This window comes from Lutra lutra, chromosome 4, assembly GCF_902655055.1.
Source record: "Lutra lutra chromosome 4, mLutLut1.2, whole genome shotgun sequence".
Classification (NCBI taxonomy): domain Eukaryota; kingdom Metazoa; phylum Chordata; class Mammalia; order Carnivora; family Mustelidae; genus Lutra; species Lutra lutra.
Genome location: NC_062281.1, coordinates 180,559,256 through 180,581,771, shown reverse-complemented (window position 1 = coordinate 180,581,771; position 22,516 = coordinate 180,559,256). Strand labels below are relative to the sequence as shown.

At 51.2% G+C, this 22,516-nt stretch overlaps 1 protein-coding gene across 6 annotated transcripts in view; it reads right to left on the bottom strand.

Moving 5' to 3' along the window:
- ASAP3 (ArfGAP with SH3 domain, ankyrin repeat and PH domain 3) overlaps positions 1 to 21,615 on the bottom strand; it is a 48,071-nt gene extending 26,456 nt beyond the window's left edge. For all 6 annotated transcript variants that reach the window (XM_047727021.1, XM_047727022.1, XM_047727023.1 and 3 more), the window contains exon 1: positions 21,268 to 21,615. In XM_047727021.1, coding sequence (XP_047582977.1) covers positions 21,268 to 21,396 — 129 coding nt within the window. In that variant the 5' untranslated portion in view covers positions 21,397 to 21,615. The remainder of the gene's footprint in view (positions 1 to 21,267) is intronic.
- Between the last annotated feature and the right edge of the window lie 901 nt (positions 21,616 to 22,516).

The window sequence follows — 22,516 nt, the reverse complement described above, 5'->3', positions numbered from 1 at the left end:
GCGGATTCTAACAAAGGTGCCACTCTGGTGTGCACCAGTGACAGTGAGGGAGGTTGTCTGTGGAGTAGGAGATATATGAGAACTCTGAACTTCCTTTCCTTTTTTTTTTTTAAAGATTTTATTTATTTATTTGTCAGAGAGAGAGCACAATCAGAGGGAGAAGGAGGCAGAGGGAGAAGCAGGATTCCTGCTGAGCAGGGAGCCTGACGTGGGACTCAAACCCGGGACCCCACGATCATGACCTGAGCTGAAAGCAGACGCTCAACCAACTGAGCCACAGAGGCATCCCTAAAAGTGCTCTAAAAAATAAAGTTGTTTTTTTTTTTTTTTTTTTTTTTTTTTTTCTGAAAAAAGGGGAGGAGTGTCTGGGTGGCTCAGTCTTTTAAGTATCCGACTCTTGATTTCTGCTCAGGTCATGATCTCAGGGTCTTGAGATCAAGTCCCATGTCAGGTTCCACGCTGACCATGGAGCCTGCTTGAGATTCTCTTTCTCCCCCTCCCTCTGCCCCTCCATTCCACCAGCACTCTCTCTTTTAAAAAAAAAAAGAAAGGAAGGACGGAAGGAAGGAAGAAGGAAAAGGAAGAAAGGGAGGGGTAACCCTCTGTCATACTGTTCTCCTGGTGAGAAAGCATGTGTGATGTCTAGAGCTCAGGCAGCCATCCTGGACCGTAAGGCAGAAGCCATGTGCTGCAGATGGTGGAAGACAAAGTAGTGGCCTTGTCCCTGGTAACTGGGGAGCCACCCCATCATCCCTGGACCACTCACCTGCAGACTTCTTTCATACGGAAGAGAAATACATGTCTGTCTTCTATGAGCCACGTTATGCTGGGTATACTGTTACTTGGGACTGAAGCTAGGAGCTCTAGCTGGTCCAGGCAGGCAAGTCACCTAAAGACCAACAAACTGGGGCACATGGGTGGCTCAAGCTATTAGGCGTCTGCCTTCAGCTCGGGTCATGATCTCAGGGTCCTGGGATCGAGCCCCACGTCCAGGGAGCCTGCTTCTCCCTCTCCCACTCCGTCTGCTGTGTTCCCTCTCTCACTGTATCTCTCGCTGTCAAATAAATAAATAAACAAAATCTTTAAGGGGAAAAAAAAGGACCAACAAACTATCACTCGATGCTCTTGTCAGACATATATCAGGAAATGGCTTCCTGGCAAGATACCATTTGTGCTCCTACCAAAGTTCACACAGTCATTCATTCATTCATTGATTCATTTTAGTTACCCAGTGCCTGCTATGCATTTGCACCCTGTGTAAAAGCCACAGTCTCATCTCTCCAGGGAAATCAGTATCTAAGGGGAGAAAGCCAAGCAAATAGATCCCTTCGATGCGATTAGAGCTAGTAATGGAAGGTGGACAAGGCACCCGGGAGCCCAGGGGAAGCAGAATTTTCTGCTTAAAAGGAACAGGGAGGGGCGCCTGGGTGGCTCAGTCGGTTAAAGCCTCGCCTTCGGCTAGGGTCATGATTCCAGGGTCCTGGGATGGAGCCCTACATCAGGCTCTCTGCTCAGCAGGGAGCCTGCTTCCTCCTCTCTCTCTCTCTCTCTCTCTCTCTCTGCCTGCCTCTCTGCCTACTTGTGATCTCTGTCAAATTAATAAAATCTTTAAAAAAAAAAAAAAGGAACAGGGAAAGCTGTAAGCTGTGATGCTTGACTATGGGGACGGGACAGGCAGGAAAGGGACTAAGACTGCACTGTGAGGTGGTGTGGGGAGCGCTCGGTATAATGGTAGGATCGCTAGAGGAGGGAGGGCTCTGGGAAGAAGGGGAAAGGAGAAGAACATGGTCCGTATGTTCATTCATTCATTCATTCATTCCAGCAAGGATCTGCTGGTGCCCTGTTTTAGCCATGCACGGCCCCTTCCTTCAAGAGGCTCCCAGACGTATAAACATGGAAATGCCCGACATGGGCACTAAAAGGGGAAAATTCTAATCACCCTTTTCTCCTATTTTTTTTTAAAGATTTTATTTATTTATTTGACAGAGACACAGTGAGAGAGGGAACACAAGCAGGGGGAGTGGGAGAGGGAGAAGCAGGCTCCCTGCCGAGCAGGGAGCCGGATGGGGAGCTTGATCCCAGGTCCCTGGGATTATGATCCAAGCCAAAGGCAGATGCTTAATGACTGAGCCACCCGGGTACTCCCCCCATCACCCTTTCCTCAAGAAAAAATCTGAACACCGTTCACACCAGGGTATAAATGACTGATAACATCTATCCACACTCTATGATACAATGCAGCAAAGACTTAAGCTAAAGAAATATATTTTTAAGGAGAAAATCCTGGTCATAGTCTAGGGATGGAAAGGTATCTGGGGAAAGGCCCCGCAGTTTCCAGAACTCCTGTGATGATGCTACTGTAGGACGAGAGAGGAGTCACAAGCTGAGATTCCAGCCCCAGTCTGCTCAAAACGACCTCCCTGGGGAACACTGACACAGCAGTTCTCCAAATCTCCTCTTGCTTAAAATATGAGAAAAACACTACAATGCAGGGAGAAAATCCATTCTCCACTTAACCTACAGAGTTCCTGGTGAAGCTTACGAGAGATCGCAGACATGGCAGCACGTGCCAAGGCTCGGGGCATCTGGAAAATGTGAGTGTGAATCTGACTGTGGTTTGCTTCCTGCCTCTGCAGGAGATCAGTCCTCATTCCCCAGGTCTGAGGCTGGACAGGTTAGAAAAAAAAAAAAAAAAAAAAAAATCAGTCTCGGGATGCAGGTGGGTCTACTTAATCCTCCAAGTGGGGTCTCTGAACCAGCAGCGGCAGCGTCACCTGGGACCTTGTCAGAAATGCAGCGCTTCAGGGGCACCTGGGTGGCTTGGTGGGTTAAAGCCTCTTCCTTCAGCTCAGGTCATGATCCCAGGGTCTTGGGATCGAGCCCCGCATCGGGCTCTCTGCTCAGCGGTGAGCCTGCTTCCTCCTCCCTCTCTGCCTGCTTGTGACCTCTATCAAATAAATAAATAAAATCTTTATAAAAATAAATAAATAAATAAATAAATAAATAAATAAATAATTCTCTCTCTCTCCCTTTCCCCTGCTCTCTCTTTAAAAAAAAAAAAAAAGAAATGCAGCGCTTCAGCTGAATCAGGAAATCCAGGGGCGGGGCCCAGCAATTTGGTCTAACAAGTCCTCCAGGTGACTCTGACGCATGCTAAAGTTTGGAAATCGCTCCCTAATTCTACCCTTGAGACGCAATAAATCATCACAGCCGAACGTATGGGGCTGGTCCCCAAACTACCTGGTTTCGAATTCAGCTCCACTTAGGCACTTGCTGTGTGACTTCCCTGTGCCTCAACGTTCCCATTCCTGGGAACAACAGTTTCCACTACAAACGGTTGTTGGGGAGACGAAATGACTTCACCCAGGTAAAGTGCTTAGTGCTTAAAGTGCTTATTATTTGAGAGTTGGTGATGTTACCTATTCCAAAATTAAGCTGAATTGGGTTAGGAATTTCTCAGCCTTCCCGGAGCTGATTAAAGATCCTCTCCCCACCCTGCAATGATCCAGCTCAGCACGACCCGTGAATGACAGGTCCCGAGGGGCCACTGGGCAGTCACACAGAACCTCCGCCACGGGGCAGACAAGATGGTACATGAGAATGCCTGGGCTGTGCCAGGCACGTTTCTGGTCACCCTTCCAGCCACCTCTGACGTAGGCATCACCATTGGCATTTTATAGATGAAGCTGCTGGGGTAAGGAGCATGTCCAGGGACGGTCAGGTAACATAAATGCCAAAGAGTGGCAGAACTGTCCTTGAAACCCAGGTCTGGCCATATCCAGGGCTGATGGTCTGTCCCTCCCACCAAGCTGCCCCCCAGACGTTCAGGGACATGGCTTCTTTGATCTGAGGAATGGCTCTGCCTCTGAATCTGAACCCCAACTCAAGCACCTCTACCATCCCCTCCCCATCCTTCAAACAGGGACAGGGCAGGTAGAGACCTGTGCCAAAACAACAGGGTTGACAGTGGTGCCCAACGACAAATACTCCACAGGCTAGCCTACTGAAGAGAACGTAGAGTGTACAAATTGGACCAGAGGAGGATTTCCAGGCCTGAGAGGTAGAATTTAAGGAGACAGAAACAAATTTCAGCTCAGAAGAAGAAGTTCCTAAGGAAGAGTAAGTGACCCTTCGAGAGAGTGAGCTCCCCAGTACTTGGAAGTATTCAAGGACTTCAGGTAGTAGAGCACGATTCAAACTGGAATTGGATTTAGTAGTGATGGCCATTCAGAGTTCTCTCAAAGCTCAGAGTCAATGGCTCCACATGGAAGCCTGGGCAGGCATCGGGCAGAGGCAGGGGAGACGTGCCTAAACTTGGAAAACTAGCTGGAGTCCTTTGGGCAGCCTTGCCTGTCTGGCCCTAGACAAAGCCTGAATTCCCGCTGGTGGCACTGCCCTTTATGCCCCTCCCTCCCCTGGCGTGCTCTCCCCTCATACCTCCCCCACCCACCCACACACACATACACTGTGCTCTGGCTCTGATTTGTGTTCTCTGCAGGCAAAGGCTATATAGATGGGCACTAGGGCCATGCCCAGCTGGCCTGCTTGGAAGGGGCTTTTGCATGCCCCCCTCCTGGGTTAAGACTCATCAATAGGACCCATTCTTCATTCCTGTGATTTCCCAGTGCCAGCTGTGGTAACCATGGTGACTCAGCGGAGGGAGCAGAGCAGCAAAAGCTAAGGCCTTGGGAGCTGCTGATTAAATTTCACCATTAGACATACACTCCTTTGGACTACTATAATAGGGCACAGAGGCATCACTTTTGTAGCCTCCTTAATCCATCTCAGGATTTTTCCCATTGACCCTGGATTTGGTTCATCATTCTGCTAGGACTACTCTTCAGGTAGCTTCTACCAATTAAACCAGAGTTGGCACAGGAGATGAAAACCATTTTCCATCTTTGCTTTGGACCATGATGTTGTCTCCCAAAGGACTAAATCACAGAATAGTAGCGATAATCTAACATTACCTCCTCATCCTACAGACCGCAGAGCAAAAGGGCTGGATGAGCTTCCTGCCCCAAGTCTCATAGGAAATACAAACTGAGGAAAGAATATAAACCAACACTTTTATAGGGCTTTACAGTTCCTAAAGCAGCTTCACATCCATCCTGAGAGCATCCCAACAAGGCAGTTGATGCTTTTGTTCCAATCTGGCCGAAGAGTCAGTGAGGCTCAGAGAGGTGAAGGGAGTTACCTGAGCTCACACAGCCACAAAGTAGCAGAGATGCATGGACCCAAACTGGGAGATGCCATTTCTAGTTCATTTCTAGTCTGTGAACCCCAGACCCTGGACATCCACACAGTTCCTACCTGGGCCCCACCAAGCTGCACCTACAGGAAGCACCAGAGACCAATTTAAAAAAGTCTCCCAGGTTAGCATGACCACATTCCAAATCTGTACACAGCTGTTATGATCAATAAGACACAAAAGTCTTTAAAAGCATTCTTGAATTCATGGGTGGTGGGGGGCGTCTGGGTGGCTTGGTCAATTAAGCGTCTGCCTTCAGCTCAGGTCATGATCCTGGGGCCCTGGAACTGAGCCCCATGTCAGGCCCCCTGCTCTTTGGGGAGCCTGCTTCTCCCTCTCCCTGCTCATGCTTTCTCTCTCATTCTTTCTCTCTCTCTCTTTCTCAAATAAATAAATAAGCATTCTTGAATTCATGGTAACTTTTTGTCCTTTTCCAAATTTCTCAAGCAATGCTAAGATTATGACTTCATGGGAAGGTCAATGTAACTGACATTAAAAAGAGGTCCCTCAAAAAAAAAAAAAAAAAAAAAAGAGGTCCCTCTGTGAGGGGGCAGAATCCCGGCTCCTTTGAGCTTTCCTATCCACAAAGAAGACTAAATTATATATACTACATATTATATGTGGAAGTTAAAATACTGCATTCTAAAGAGCAAGCCAAGTTACACTTAAAACATTTAATGAGGGGTGCCTGGGTGGCTTAGTGGGTTAAAGTCTCTGCCTTCGGCTCAGGTCACGATCCCAGGGTCCTGGGATCGAGCCCCACATTGGGTTCTCTGCTCAGCAGGAAGCCTGCTTCCTCCTCTCTCTTTGCCTGTCTCTCTGCCTACTTGTGATCTCTGTCTGTCCAACAAATAAATAAATATCTTAAAAAAGAAAAAAACATTTAATGAGGGGCGCCTGGGGGGCTTAGTCGGTTAAGCATCTGCCTTCGGCTCAGGTGATGATCCCAGAGTCCTGGGATAGAGTCCCGCATCAGGCTCCCTGCTCGGCGGGAAGCCTGCTTCTCCCTCTTTTTCTCCCCAGCCTTGCGTTCCCTCTTATTGTCTTTCTCTCTCTCTCTCTCTGTCAAATAAATAAATAAATAAATAAATAGATGATAAATAACTAAAAAGAGTGATTTTTTAAAAAAAATTAATGAAGTGATATATAAAATGCAATAACAAAAAACAGAAAAACAACCCCACACAAAAAAATCCCCAGGGCTTCTCATTTCTACATCCAACTACTAATGTACGGGAAATGCAGATGGAGAAACTCATGCAGCCACGCCTGGGGAATGCAGCAGTGAGCACAGACCGTGTGAAACTACAGAAAAAGCCACCGATCTCCTTAACAAGGGGATTGCAAAAAAAACGAAACCAAAAACAATGGAGGAGAAATCATTTAAGAGGTGCAAAACACACACCGACAAAAGGCAATGCACGGACCTTCCTTTGTTTTTTAGAACATTTTTTGGAATTTAAGCAAAACTTTGGCATTTGCTTCAAAATAAGATGAGGGTCAGGGAAGCAGGTGGAGGTGTGGTCAGGGCAGGACTGGGTCACGTGTAAATGGGGGTTGTGCATCATTTTGTTCTGTCCCTGTGACCATTCCAGAATCTCTACAAATTCAGGAAAAAGTGAGGGCTCGTCGATGAAAAATAAGATTGAGGAAATAATAATAGTTGGGTTAGTCTACTTCTGGGTATGTTTGAAAATTTCTACAGTATAGTTAATAAAAGAAGACAAGGGGCCCTTCCTTCTTTCCTCCCTGCCCCTCTCCCTCCCTTCCTTCATTTTTGGTGTGGAGCCCAATACGGGGCCTGAACTCACAACCCTGAGGTCAAGAGCTGGATGCTCAACTGACTGAGCCAACCAGGCTCCTTGACAAGAGATTCATATATTCAGAAAGGTAGGGAACCACTGCGCTAAGTTACTGCAACGAGCCCTTGACACCTTAGTACGTCGAACTGATTCTTTTCAGTGGATAGCTGTCTGGGCACGGCTTTCCACAAGGGGAACGGGATGGAAGAGTGGGTTTGGAGAAACTGGCCTGAGGGAGCCAGGGGCCTAGGACGCAGGGCTAATGGAGGGCAAGGGATCAGGCAGGAAGGGGTAAAGGCTGATCTGCTGGCTAGAGGTAGGTTCCATGCTCTGCAGCCTGATTACAAAAGGGCACGTGGTGGAAAGAGCACAGGATGTGGAGTCAGGTCTATTCCAGACCCAATTTCTCACTAGCTTAGAGACCCTAAGCAAGGATCTCTCAGCCATTGGCTCTCTACCTGCAAAATGGGAATGACAGTCACCGATGCTCCAGTCACCCCCCCACTGAGAATTAAATCCTGTTAGACCAGGGAAGTTTGTGGCCCATGCAAATGTGAGCTGTCCTGCTCATGTGAGGCTCTAAAGTTTGCTTTTCCTCGTCCACCTGTCTAACCACCAGATCCAGAGCCCGGCAGGGAGCCCCACTGGGCCCTTCGTGGGTGGCCAGCAAGGAAGGGAAAGGGTGGGACTGAGAAGTATTTCCAGCATCCCACCTCCAGGGCAATCCGAGCTCAACTCCACACCCTCAGTGGTGTGTGTCCTGGGGAAGTTCAGATTTGCAAACCTGCCCCTTTCCACCCAGTGAGACAGAGGGAGGAGCTGGGGTAAGGTCTCTAACGAGTCACTGGCACAGAGTAGGAGCTCATTCACACATACTGAGCATCGAGCTGTCCCTAAACCCCTGCACAGGTGCTGGGGAGAGAGGGATGTCTGCTTGGGTCCTGCCCTCATGGTGCCCGGTGTGGGAGATAGCTACGGAGGCCCTTGGGGAGCCCAGAGCAAGAGAGAAGCCTGTGTGGGGACACAGACAAAGAGGTACCCACCCCACGCTGAGATGAAGTGATGCTTCTCCAGGGCCCTAAAAAACAAGGAGACATTAGTGGAGCAAAGTGAGACGGCGGAAGACGACTTTAAGAGAGGAGAGGTGCCTGGCAGAGTCCCTGGGTAGGAACGCTTCCCACATCTGGGGACCAGCCAGGAGCTTCCTGGAGCAGCACGTCGCCAGGGGCGGGGCGGCAAACAGTGAGGCCTCAGGACCGAGAGGACCCAGAATGACCCCCTGGGAGACCAGGGTCACAGTGAGAGCTGAGCAGATGCTTCTAGCACTACTGTATGCCAGGCTGTGCAGCGAGCATGTGACATAATTTTTTTTTAACTTTTATTTATTAAGTCATCTCTACCCCCAAAGTGGGGCTCTAACTCACACCCCCAGGGTCAAGAGTTGGACTCTACCCCAGGTGACATGCTTTGTCCCATTTCATGGAATCCTGTCAGTGACCCTGGAAGGTTTTACAGATGAGGAAACTGAGGCCCAGGGAAGTTTTGGCATTTGCCCAGGCTCATACAACTGGTAGGTGGGGGAACTTAGACTTAGACCCAGGGTGTTAGGCTCTTTTAACCAAACCCCTAGGTTTTACCCCACAGGTGATGGGGAGCACCCACAGGGCTCTGGACAAGAGAGGAGTGACGTGGTAAATTCCGATGGTAGAAGGATCAGCTCCAGGGCTTGGCTGCAGACCCATGTCCGAGAGGGAAAAAGGGGTGCAGATGCATCCCCCAGGCATGACAGGGTGATGGCGAACACAGCCTGGCCCAACTCAAAACTGATCACACACGACAGGAAGGACTCAGACTCCAAAGTCCCAGAATGAGTCTACTTACTAACGTGACTCCAACCACCCCCCTTCCCACTGAGGGACGGCTTTGGGCCAGACACTTGATGCTTCCCTCATTTGTTCTTCCCAGCGGCCCTGCGAGGTATTTATTATCCTTCCCATTTTACAGATGAGGAAACGGAGGCTGGGATAGATGAGGCAACCGGCTCAGGTGCCACAGGCAGCTCCAGGAAGGGTAGAGCCCGTAGTTTCCAGAGCCTTCTCGCATTATCACGCTATAGCAACCCATAATCGAGATCCCACCTGGCTGAGCCTGTCACCTCTGTCAGCACGACTGTGAACATTTAATGAGACCATATTTTTTCTAATGGTGGATGTCAGGCACCTGGAGAGGTAATGCAGTGACATTCTGAAGGAAGGGAAAGAGACTGAATTTTAGGCCTGCCTCAGCCACTAGCCCCTCTGGGTCTCCCTGAGCACATGCCGTCCTTCTGTGCCTCAGTTTCCCCATCTGTACACCTTAGAGTTGATGGACATGAGTGCTAACTCCCCTTCTAGGGGATGCTCTGGGACTCCGAGTCCTGTTAATCATATCCTGCAAGGCTGCTGGAACCTCAGGCACCAGCGAGAGCACATCTCCAACTGGTTTTCTGGGTGGGCAAAGCCCCCACCCCCCAGAACCCAAGAGTCCAGGCTGGGGGAGTCAGAAGGAGGTGCCAGGGAGCAGGGCAGGGCTCTTTCCAGCTCGTCTCTCCTTGCCTGCCTGTAGCCTCTGTCCTAACTAAACTGCAGAGCCTGGGAGCCAGGACCAGGGGCCCAGCTCTACCCCCGCCCCTGCTGTGACCTCGAGCAATCTCCTTCCCTCCCAGACTGACTCCTCAGCTCCCATCTGGAGTCTGGAACGAAGGGGCTGGACGGGATGCGGAAGGCTCCTGCCAGCTCTCACATTTATTATTTCAGGGTCCCTCAGCCTCTCGCTGTTTTCCTTCCTGCGCGGCTGGAGCCCGTGACTGGCCGGGGGCCCCCTCGCTTGGGCCCCTGCATCTGTCTCCCCGGCCAGGGAAGCTGCTAGGCCTCGCCAGCTGCCCCTTGCAGGGTGGTGGGAAGCAGGGAGGAAGAGGGGTTGCAGGAAGGGAGCCGCACCCTCAATGTAAGCTGAGCCCTCTGTAAACCCCAAGTTTCCTGGCTGGGATTTTTCTCGGGAGACTGCTAGGCAGTGATGAGCTAAGAGAGCGAGAACTCTGCCGGACCGATTGCCTTGGATTCCTGTCTGAATCCTGGCCCCAAGCCCTGAATTCCACCCAGCTCTGCAGACAGCCTGGCCTGCCCTCCCTGAATAGAGGAGCCAAGAGCCCCCCGCCTCCCATTCTCTGGCTCCCTTATTGGCCTGGATGAGTCCCTTCCCTGCACCCAATGGGATATCCATCACGGATCCCATAAATGTCAGTCCTACCCAGCTCTGCAATTTCCTCAACACGCCAAGCTGTTGCCAGCCACCAAGCCTTTGCTCACGCTCTCCCCGCTGCCTGGACAGGCCCTCCCCCGTTCCACCCTAGACGCTTAGTCTTCCCAGACTCTGCTTAGGTTACTTCCTCCCTGCCTCAACAGAACTTACCCCTCCAGAACCCATCCCTCCTGCCTTTATGCCTTTTATCCGGGCATTCATGGCCCTTATGTACCACACGTCTGACTTCCCTCTGGGGCTAAAGACTGCCTCATTTGCCTTTGCGTTCACAGCCCCCAGCACAGGGCCACATGAGTAGCCACAAACGTTTGTGAATGAATGGATGAATGTTCGCAAGGCCCTGTGGGAACACAGAAAAAGCAGCAGGAGCTCAGGACTCCATCTTTCACATCACACTGTTCTGAGGTCCAAATTCTCTTTCCGATAGTCTTAGTCAGGTGACCTGGAGCGGGTGACTTAGTTTCTCAGTGCCTCCATTTCCCCATCTGTCAAATGGGATAATAACAGCATCTATCTCATAGGACTGAATGCAGTCAGGCCTTTCAGCCCATAGCCCAGCGCCCTGCATACAGGGAGGGCAGCAGCCTAGCTCTCCTGCCCAGCGAACTCGGCCCCGCGCCCCCAGGCTGCCAGGGGAATCACCTGGAGCACTTCAAAAAGCGAGCGTACCAAAACCTCACTTGAGACCTGCTAAATCATGTCAGGCATGACCCATGGGGTGAGAGGTCAGGCCCTCCCAAGGGCTTTGAACTGCCAAGTCCAAACCCTGGCTTCACCACTTACACTAGTAGAGTTGCCAGATTTTGCAAACATAAACACAGGACATGCAGTTACATAAGAATTTCAGATCATCAATGAATAATTTTTTAGGATAAGTATATCCCAGATATCACACGGGCATCCTGGATGTTTTCTGGTGATCGTGTTTACTGAGCTGCTCATCTCTCTGTGCCTTCGCCTCCTTATGGGGATTACAGGGATTGGATTCAGGAAGTGCGCACAGCACTGCTTGCTGTGTTTGCTGTTCCTATTTTTACTGCTTTTAAAGCAACCCAGATGACATGGGAGAACCATGCAAACATGACACTAACTAGAAGAAGCTGGACCCAAAAGGTCACATATTGGAGGATTCCACTGATATGAAATATTCGGAGCAGGCCAATCCAGAGGGACAGAGAGTGGCCAGGGGCTTGGGGCGGGGCAGTGGGGAGTGACTCTAAGGAACACGGTATTACTTTTGGAGGTGAGGAGATGTTCTGAAGTAAGAGGTGGTGTTTGTACAGCACCGTGAATAAGGACCACTGACCAGCATGCTTTAAAATGGTTAAAATGGTGAATTTTATCAAATCCTCCTAAAAGCAACCCAGGGGAGGGGACATGCAGTCAGTCTCAGTAAATGTTTGCTGAAGAAACGAACGGTTGAGAGGCAGCAAAGGGCAGAGCTGAGGGAAGAACCTGCCTTGTCCAGGACTGGGCTGGGCTCTTTACTCCTGGACACCCGGAGGGACACAAGAGTCCTCTTTTGGCTCCGGTGCTAGGACGTCCCAGACAATTTTAGCGCTCACTCATAAACTCTGTTGCAATGATCTCATTTTCCCTGTGTGGCTCCTGATCTCTTTAGCTATCCTATGTGCAGGGGGTAATTGTGCTTTCAGTAAAAGGGACTTTTAAAAAAGTTAAGTATCAGGGCACCTGGGTGGCTCCGTGGGTTAAGCCTCTGCCTTTGGCTCAGGTCATGATCTCAGGGTCCTGGGATCGAGCTCCATATTGGGCTCTCTGCTCAGTGGGGAGACTGCTTCCCCCTCTCTCTCTGCCTACCTCTCTGCCTACTTGTGATCTCTCTCTCTCTGTCAAATAAATAAATAAAATATTTTAAAAAAAAGTTAAGCATCTGTCATGTGCGAGGGATATGCTAGATGCTTTATCTGTAATCCCCTTGAACAACCCCATGACTGTGTTATCATTGGCCATGATTTACAGATGGGGAAACTGAGATTCGGAAAGGTGAAGTCATCTGCCTGAGGTCACACAGCCAAAGGGAATTCAAACCCAGGTTTGTCTGACGTCAGTCCCTGGACTCTCTGATAGAGCTCAGTCTCATTCCTGTATGCTGTGGGTTGTCGATCAGCTTTCCATGGGCCTAAGTCCTTCTCCTTTCCAGACAGGGCCTTGTCCTATGGTCTCTGTGCCACCAGAACCTACCTTCCCAACCTTACAGAGGCATGCCAGGGCTTACCACAATCATCTTCACCCCCACTGCTCATCAGTCGCCTGGGGAACTTCTGAACTCCTCACTTGACCAGGCTTCACCCCTGGGAGATTCTCATAAAGTGGGTCCGGGTAGAGCCCACGGCAACTGAAGTTCTTAAAAGCTCAGTCAAGGTCAAAAGCCGTCTGAGTTGGCGAACCTTTAGCAGCTGTTCCCAGGTCAGCCTCCAGTATGCTCCACGGTGAGGCCCACTCTGACCCCAGTGAGGCCCAGTCCCTACAATGTTCCCAGGACAGAGGGTTCCCAGGGCTCTGCCCCGGAGCCTGGGGAACTCACTATTCCTCCACAGGCCTCAATGCCTCATGTGCTCTGGACCCAGGCACTAGGCCTACTGAAAGAATCTTCCAGCAGCGTGCCTAGGTGGTTCAGTTGGTTGAGCGTCTGGCTCTTGGTTTCAGCTCAGGGCATGATCTCAGGGTCATGAGATCAAGCCCCGAGTTGGGTTCCATGCTCAGTGGGGAGTCTGCTTGAGATTCCCTCTCCCTCTGTCCTCCCCCTGTTCACTCCCTCTCTCTCTCAAATAAATAAAAATCTTGGGAAAAAAAAAAAAAAAGAAAAGGATCTTCTAGCAACAACATCTGTCTAAGGACTAGACTACCAAACGGCCTTCAGGGAAAGCATTTTCCTTCTGCCATGCCCTGCAGTTCCAGTTTCTGTCCTCAAACCTGCTTGTGTCATCTCGGTGGCCCGAAACAGCTGAACATGAGGCAAGGAAGTGAACAATGAAGACGGAAATTTAGAGGAGGAGGAGACTCTACAAGACTGGCCCGAGGCGGACACTCCAGCAAGACCCTCTGCTCTTATCCAGAGGTAGGTATGGGAAGAGGATGGGTTCAGGCGGGACTACCGTCTAAGCCCATCCTGGAAAACCCTCTTGGCGCAGGTCCCCAGCCATCATCCCATCTCAGCTCCCCATCTCAGGAGAACTTCTCATCAGCCCATTCCCTGAATGAGTCCAGGCCAGTACAGAGGGGAAGCCAGCACTGGCCCGGCTCCTAACCTGTTCATCGACTTCTATGTTGCCATGCTCAGGCGTTGTGTCTGCCGTTTTCTTATTTTGCCTCTGGACATCTAGGCAGCATCTCACTGAGCTGAGCATGGCTCCTTCCTCGGAACATTCCTCTCCAGTTTTCTGGGGCTCCGCACCCTCTTGAGTTTCCTCCTTCCCCACTGGCAGCTCCTTCTCAACCTCCTTCATTAGCTACTCTTTCCTTCCCAACCTCTTGGCCCGGGAACTCCCCAGAGCTTGGATCCAGGTTCCTCTTCCTTCCTCTCCCTGGGGGATCTCATCCATTCCCTCAGCTTTAAACACCAGCTAATGCGATGTAAGCCCACATGGTCCATGCAAGGACCGCCTGCAAGAGCATCTCCTGGGACACTGATCAAAATGCAGATTCTCAGACACCCTCCTGCCCGCCAGCAAGCCGGCCAGGGACACTTTGCCACTTTTCACCGGTCAGCTTGTGAGTCTCCTTCTTTCATCTACGAAACTACTTGCAGTGCAAGTCCTGGCAGAGCTTGCCTCTGGCAAAAGCTACGAAGTCCAAATTCTTGCTGCTCCGGACTCCCTTGCAGCTAGGGTCCAGGTGTGAGCTGGGCTCGCCGGAGCAGGCACTCGCTGCAGACTCCGAGTCGGGAGCAGAGAGAGAAGATCTGTTCTCCTGCCGACAGCAAGAGCCACGAAGGAGCCCTGTCTCCAAGGACAGTGACAGCAACGAGCCGTGGCATTTAGCGCAGTGTCCCCGCCAAACTGGCTCAGTGGAGTGATTTTGGCTGAGATCCTGGCTGCTACCTCACCCCAGCTCTCCAGCTTCCCAGAAACTGTGTGACCTACTGAATATTCCCTTTCCGTGAACTGCTTTTTTGTGTGAAGCAGCTCAGGTTGATTTCTATCGCTTGCAATAAGAGGCCTAAGAAAGACACAGCTACTGAGTTAGGCTCTCTGCGAAGGCCAGCAGGTGATTCTTATACAGATACAAGTTCAAAACCCGCTATCTCAACTCTGACAACTCTCCCTCACTCCCTTCATCTCCAGACTCATATATCCGAAATAAACTCATATACCCAAACGCCTTCTTGACCTCTCCACTTGGGTATCTCAAAGACCTATAAGGTTGTACAAACAGGATTCCTGACTTTCCCCCAAACCTGTTTCTCCCCCAGATTTCTCCTTCTTAGAAAAGGGTAAATGGCATTCTTCCTTCGGAATCTGGGAGCCTTTCTTAACCACTCCCCTACATGCATTCTGTGAACAAGTCTTGATGTTAGTTACTACTTACAAAATACTTCTAGAATCTGTCCACTTCTCTCCACCAATCACAACCCTAGCCACACTTCCATCATTCTCTTCCATGAACGGCTGTAACAGCGTCCTTGGGTTTTCTCCTGCTCCCTCTGATCTCATCTCCACAAGGCAGCTGATATGATCTTTCTAGAACGGAAACTGGATCATGCTGCTTGCTTACAAAATAGATAAAATCCAAACCTGCTACCAGGGCCTACAAGCTTGAATGTGATCTAGCCCCTGCCTGCTTTCCCAAACTCATCCGGTCTTGGTCTTCCAACATCTCATCATCACTATGCTGCTGTCCCTCTGGCCTCCTTTCAGTGTCACAGATGCTTTAGGTTCTTTACTGCCTCAGGGCCTTTGCTTAAGCTGTTCTCCCAATCTGGAACACCCTCACACCACTATTCTCTAGTATGCTCCTTTTTAGTTTTCTTCTTTTATTTATTCGTGATCCAACCAATATTTTCTGAGCACCCACTATGGTGTTATGGTAAATACCAGGGGTACAGTGGTGAGATTAGATTCTATTCTCATGGAACTCAAAATCTAGTGAGAAATCAGATTTTAATAACATCATTATATAAATAAATACAAAATATATCTCTGATGTGTGCCACAAAGGAGAGATGCAGTGCTATTAGGGAGAACTGGGCTAGAATAAAAGCAGAGAAACAAGTTAGGAGCACCAGAGGAGAGGTGATGGTGGTCTGGACCAGGGTTGGGATGTAGAGAAGTGGGTAGGCTGCGGAGATGTTTACAGAACTGGTGACCCTTGATGATGCAGGATGCATGCAGAAGTACAAGGTTTCTGGCTGGTGTGACAGTAGAGAGGGAGGTACCACTCCTGGAGAAGGGGATCCTGGAAAGGCCAGCCTGTGTAGGAAGTCACAAGTGTGGTTTTGGACACGTTGAGATGTCTAAGTGAAATGGCCAGGCAAGCAGTTGAACATGAGGGTCTAGGCTGGATATACCAATGCGTGAGTGAGTCGCTTAAAGATGAGAGAGGACTGAAGCTAAGGGTGTGGATGAGATTGTCCGGGGAGGGGCTAGCACGCAAAGAAACGAGGGCCCAGGACCAAGCTCCAAGGAAGGCCTTGACCAGGAGGATGAGCCTTCATGCCATTCATCACAACATGCAATTACCTACTTTGTTAATCTGTTTACTAGCCGTCTTCCCCAGAAGATTTGAAAGCGCAATGGAGCTAGGCCTCTATTTCTTTTAATAAGCAATGTGTCCACCCAGTGCATAACACAGGCCCTGGCACCGAGCAGTCCCAAAGGCCCTATGCTGCTGCTGTGTCCCTTAGCAGAACTGGCCTCATCCATTCCTTGAACAACATGATTGGGTTCACTGGTCCCCCGTGTCCAGCAAAAAGCCCAAGTGACAAATTGGCAGTCATGGCCTTCCAAGTCATGCTACACCCTCTAGTTCTCCATCTTTTTTTTTTTTTTTTTTAAAATAGGCTCCACACCCAACACAGATCCCAACTCACGGCCTGAACTCACAACACTGAGATCAAGATCCAACCTGAGATCGAGACCTGGTGGCCCAACCAACTGAGCCACCCAGACGCCCCTAGCTCTCCATCTTTTTAATTCCACTAAACCTGAGCTTTTGAAACTGGGGTCCATCTAACACCTGGATAGCCAAGTGGCAGAAAACAGGATGAGAACTGTGCCTCTCCCTGGATCCTCAATTGTGCATAGGAGGGGTGGGGACTTTCCAAGCTCTGCCCCTCTTCTCTGGGAAGTGTTCCCTCCCACAGCACAGGTCTCCGTAGCCACATGAAACCAGGGGTGGAAACCCCATTTTCTAGAACCAATCCAGAAGCCGAGCCAGGCCATCAACCTTTCCACCAGGAACCAGGAAGTGGGACACAAGGCCAGCGTGGTTACCTTCAGACACGTGAGGTCACGGGGATATGGGGGCTGAAGCCACCTTCTTCCCCAGACGACTATGTGATACCTTCTGGGGCCTGTGTGATGACAAGTGAACAGATGTGCAGAAAGAAGCAGAGGCGGGGCAGCCAGAATGATGAAGCAGTTCCCTTTGTTCCTGATGACTTCCCAGCCTCAAGTGAGGCCCTGATGCGGTCTACTATACTTAACCACGCTTCAGTCCCCTGAGGCACCTCTAATTCCCTAAAACAAGTTTCCCTTCAACATCAGCAGCTTGAGAGGGCTTATGTTTCTTGCAAACAACCTCGAAGATTACATAATTTTTATTATTTTTTGTAAAACAAATAAAGACACACAATAGAGCAGAATATAGAAGTCATAAGAGTATTAGCAACAAAGTTCTTTCTAAAAAAAGATAAAAAAAAAAGTAAAGTCACAAAGGACAAGACAAATCTGACTCCAATAAAACGTCAACTATGTGATATAGAACATGATACTAATCGAGGTAAACATTCCTCCTAATTACCACCCCCTTGCGATAATGTATTTTCTTTGAGGTCATATGTTGGGAAACACACACATTTCCACAGCAAATACCTCCAGGGAGAGTATTAGAATTGTGAAGCATGATCAGAGGTGACTTCTGCCTTTTCTGTTATGTTTTTATATGTTTTAATTATAAATGATTATGTCCTTATACCACTATATGTTAACTATCTAGGAATTAAAATTTAAAACTTAATAAAAAATTATCATGTCCTTTGTGCAATTAAAAGTTCATTGACCTTCAAATAAATATATGAGACGCAAGCCTTTGAAGATCTCCTTTTTGTGGAAGACTGCTTTATCTAACACCTAGCAGGAGATACACGCTCAGTAGTAGTTTGAGATGCACAATACAGCATGAATTCTTAGCACCAATCAAAATAGTTTACTTGGTCCTTGAATATGCTCTCTTCCCACGTCTCCAAATTCATTCACTTACCCTCTCCACTGAATGATGGAGTTCCTCCATTTCTCAAGACTCATCTGGAAGTCACCTCTTCCAGGAAGCTCTCCATGACTGCACCAATCCTCACTGTTCTCTCTCCCTGACCCCATTGACCTCTTGTGGCACCCTTCTGTACTTCTTTCTCTCTAGGCACTCAGGACAGACTCCTGGGATTCCTACTCGTCTCCCTAAGGCAGGCACATCTCCCAACCAGCCATCAAACCAGAGCAGCATCTCTACGTCCTTGGTGCCTGGCCCAGAGATGGCATGGAGAACTGGATAAAGAATATACTAAGAGTCAGACATAGCCACTATGTGACACTAGGTGACTGCCTTAACCTTCTTGGGTCCATTTTCACCTGTGTTCTTGTGATTACCAGTAAGATGATGACTGTAAAGGGGCCCAGAACAGGAAAGAGGTGGTTGACAGAATGATTTATTTGTCTTAATATTCCCTCACATTTGTACAGTGTTTCACAATTAAAAACAAAAAACTTTAGGATGCCTGGGTGGCTCAGTCGTTAAGCGTCTGCCTTCAGCTCAGGTCATGATCCAGGGTCCTGGGATCGAGCCCCACATCGGGCACCCTGTTCAGCAGGATGCCTGCTTCTCCCCCACCCCACCCCGTGTTCTCTCTCTCACTGTCTCTCTCTCTGTCAAATACATAAATAAAAATCTTAAAAAAAAACAAACAAAGCTTTAACAACCTAGAGAGGAAAGCAAGGAAGGATTATTAGACCCATTTTAAGGGTAGAATAACTGAGGTTCAGAGAAGTTACATAGGGAGAACAGGCATTTGGACTTTGGAAGGAAACAGAATAGGACCAGGGATTAGAATATTTGGGTGGCAATGCCAATTCTTCTATTACCCAGAGGAAGGAGCTCGGACAAGTCTCTTGTTCTTTCTGGACATCAGTTTTCCAACTTACATGAGAGTTCCTAGGTGACCTCTATCTTAAATGGCTGCTCAATGCTGACATTCTAGTTCAGTGGCCTGCCAAGGGTCCTTCCTAGAGGACCTAAAGAGTCCTGCAAGTCCCAGGACAGTGTCTCTAGTTAATCCCGAGGAAGCCATAGGGGACTGGAAGGCGTGCTTTAAGAACCTGTTGCATTTTAATTCAGCCAAATGGAGCCTCAAGCCAGGGGGTGGGTTAGACATGCCCAGAATGGGAGTACGGTGGAGCGGGGGCGGGGTTGCGGGGAGCTGGGGGGAAGGGGAGTAGGCGGATGCCAGCATCAAACTGCATGTAAATATAAACATGAATGCAAAATCAAACAGGAAACCTCAGGAAAGTCCAATCCAAAGGTCAGATGCTAACTTTTCGGACACTAAAACACTGAAGAGGAAAGCTATGTTTGGGTGCCACAGGCTTTCTACTGTGAAAACAAACCGTCACACGGACCGAACCAAAGTCCTAAAGGCAAACGAGGCTGGATTTTTGTCTGGCCTGAACTGGGGCAAAGCTGAGCCCTGACCAGAGTCTACGACAGCCTCCAGACCCGTTCCAAGGGACGCCCCCCCCCATACTCCTTCCCACCCGCGCTCATTCCCCAGCACACACAAGTACTAACACACACCAACCCAGGCAAGGCCAGATGCACAGGATAAATGGGCATTTCTGTTCCTGGAGAAAGGTTCATAGTACAGTCCCTTCTCCGGCTCCTGATCTGATTTAACATTTTAATGAACAACCCAGAAAGGAGGGTGAACTGTGAAAGACCTAACAATGCACTGAACTCTTCCAGGTCAAGGAATGAGAAGCCATGAAGACGAACCTCTGGCAGCACTCTCCCATCAGGACCACAGTTGCCCTGTGAACCTCCCAGAAACACAGAATCCACATTCACAGTGCGGAGACTTCAAGTTACTGGTTCTGCCTGAGGAAAGAGGCCGAAAGGTCATTGGCTGCTTCTTTTTTTTTTTTTTAAGATTTTATTTATTTATTTGACAGACAGAGATCACAAGTAGCCAGAGGTAGGTAGGCACAGAGGGAGAGAGGAGGAAGCAGGCTCCCCGCTGAACAGAGAGCCCCATGTGGGGCTCGATCCCAGGACCCTGAGATCATGACCTGTGCTGAAGGCAGAGGCTTTAACCCACTAAGCCATCCAGGTTCCCCGGCTGCTTCTTATTTTAATGAAAGCCTGTAACCCTACTATGTGCAACGCACTAGGCTAGGCTCTGTGAGAGAAATGAGGACGAAAGAGACCCAGTTACTGTCTAAAAAGGTCCATCAATTAACCTGATAATCATTCCATTTATAAAGATGCATGCTTTATTCACACTGACTCATATAATACCATAGCCCTGTGAGGTAAACGTTATTATCCCATTTTATAGATCCCAAATGTGAGGCTCAAACAGCTCAGGTCATACACCCAAGCTCACACAGCTGGCAAACTGCAGGGCCAGAATTTGAACACAGCTCTGCCTCTCGCAAAGTCAATGCTCTTCCCACACTCCTCTAACACCCCTACAGAGAGATCCACAGACTCTGGGATGGGGGTTCAGCCTGCCAGGGAGAGGGGAAGAAAGAGATACTCCTCAAGACACTGGCCCAGGGTATTCTGAACTATTGAGCTTTTTATTTGCCACATAGTGGGCGCTCAAGACTCTCATGGTGAAGGCTGGAGATGAGAGCTCCTGCTAAAGTCAAAAATGCCACCCAATTCGGGACATCCTCTGAAAGGGAGGTGCACAACCCCATTATCCTCCCTTGACCCAAAGCCGCAGGGTGTCTGCCCTAGAACAGTCCGGGCAGAGGAGCCCCCCCCCCCCAAGCGTGCAGCAGGTCCGTTGGGGTGGGGGCTAGGAATGAACTCCAGTGCAGATGGGAATGGGGTGGGGCGGCCTGCAAGGGCGAAAGAAAAGGCCTGGGACGCGTTGCTGGGAAAGACAAAGAGAAAAGGGGAGGGGAGGGGAGACTACAAACTTGCCAACAGCCTGGCCAAGGTGAACCCCGGCTCCTGGCGCCTTCTCATTCGCATTCATTCCACAAGCGCCGGCCAAATCTCAGAACCCGCAGCCAGGGGGAGGGGGCCTCCCTGAAGCTGCGGAGAAGTTAAGTTCAGACTGAGGCGGGAAGGCCTGTTTTCCAAGAGGGGAGTGACTTGGGGAGCAAACTCGTGGGGCTCCGAAGACGAAAACCCAAACAGATGCAGTGAGGCGCTGAACAAACATGCATGCGACGGGGCAGGTCAACACGAGCACTGGGGTTATGACCCCGACCTGTGAAGCCTGTCATCGAAATGACCTCAAGCCCCCCCCCCCCCCCGGCGCACAAAAAGTCCCTCGGGCCCCCATCCGGACTCGACAGTGAGGTCGCTGATGTTTGAGATGCACTCGGTTCTCACAGAGCTAGAGAAGGGTCAGGTTTCTGGGGCGCGGTAAGCGCCATCACGGTCACGCCCGTGAAGGTCAAAGCGAGGCCCTGCCGGGACCCCCGACCCCTCCCGCCTCGGCCCCCTCACCTCCTCCCGCGCCAGTGCCGCCCCCCGGCACCGGGGCATCTTGGCGGCAAAGGCAGCGGCCCCGGCCGGGGAGCTGAGGTCCTCCGCGGTGACGGCCAGGAACTCGGCGACGCTGAGCTGCTCGGGCATGGCGGGCGCGGGGCGGGGGTGCCGGGACTGCCGGAGCGGGGCGCGGGGGGCGCTCGCTGCACGGAACTGGGCTGGCTTCACAGCCCACCGCGGGCGCCGTCGGGGCCTCCGCACGCCCCGCCCCCTCCGCGCCGCCCCGCCCTCGACTGCCCTCGCCCTACCCAGCCGCGTTCCCTCGCGTCGGGGGAGCCTAGAGCTTCCCCACCCCTCCCGCCTTTAGGCCCCGCCCCCGCCCCCGGCCTTCCAGCCTCCCCCCGCCCACCCCCCCTTAGCCTGGACAGCTCGGCCCAGGCCCACCGCCGAGCTCCCCAGCCCCACCCCCAGGCCTCCCAGCCTGAGAGCTCCGCCCCTGACTGACTGCCCCGCCCCTGGCCCCCTATCGGGCTCCTCCGCGGGTCCACCAAGCCTCGGAACCCGGGAGCTCCGCCCCTCACCGGGCTCTTCGGCCCCGCCCCCAGGCCGCCCATCCCCTCAGAGCTCCGCCCCTGACTCACAGTCCCGCCCGGCCACCGGGACTCGGAGCCCGGGAGCTCGAGACCTCACCGGGCTCCTCCGCTCCGCCCCCAGGCCTCCCAGGCCCTGAGAGCTCTGCCCCGGACTCCCTGCCCCGCCCCCGGCCCCTCGCCGGGCTCCCCTTGCCGGGCTCCCCTGCCCGGTTCCCAGCCCGCCCAGCCCCAGAGAGCTCCGTCCCGACTGCGCCGCCCCCGCCTGCCTGCGAGCTTCTCTGCCACTTCTCCCTCTCGGCCCCTCCACGGCCACGCCCCCTTTCGTCCCTCTCCTGGGCCTCCCAAGTTTGCTACCCTCCCGCTGCGCGAGCGCCCCACCTCCGCGTCCCTCCTGCTTGCGCCCTGTGTCTTCTCTTACGGATTCGTTCCTAGCCCTCGTGACTTCGCCCCTTCGGCCTCATCCCAACTCCGGCCCCCATCTCTCCACCAAGCCCACCTGGTCTGGGCCCCCCTCTCCGCTCCCAACTGCACCACTCCCTTGCGCCTCACGCCCAGCTCTTGGCCTCCGCTCTGCGCTCCCCCGGAGCCGCCCACCCGCCCCTTGGTTCGGCCGCCCATGGGTCTGTGTGGCTCGGTGCCCTTGGGTAGCTGTGTGATCTGGAGGCGGGTACATT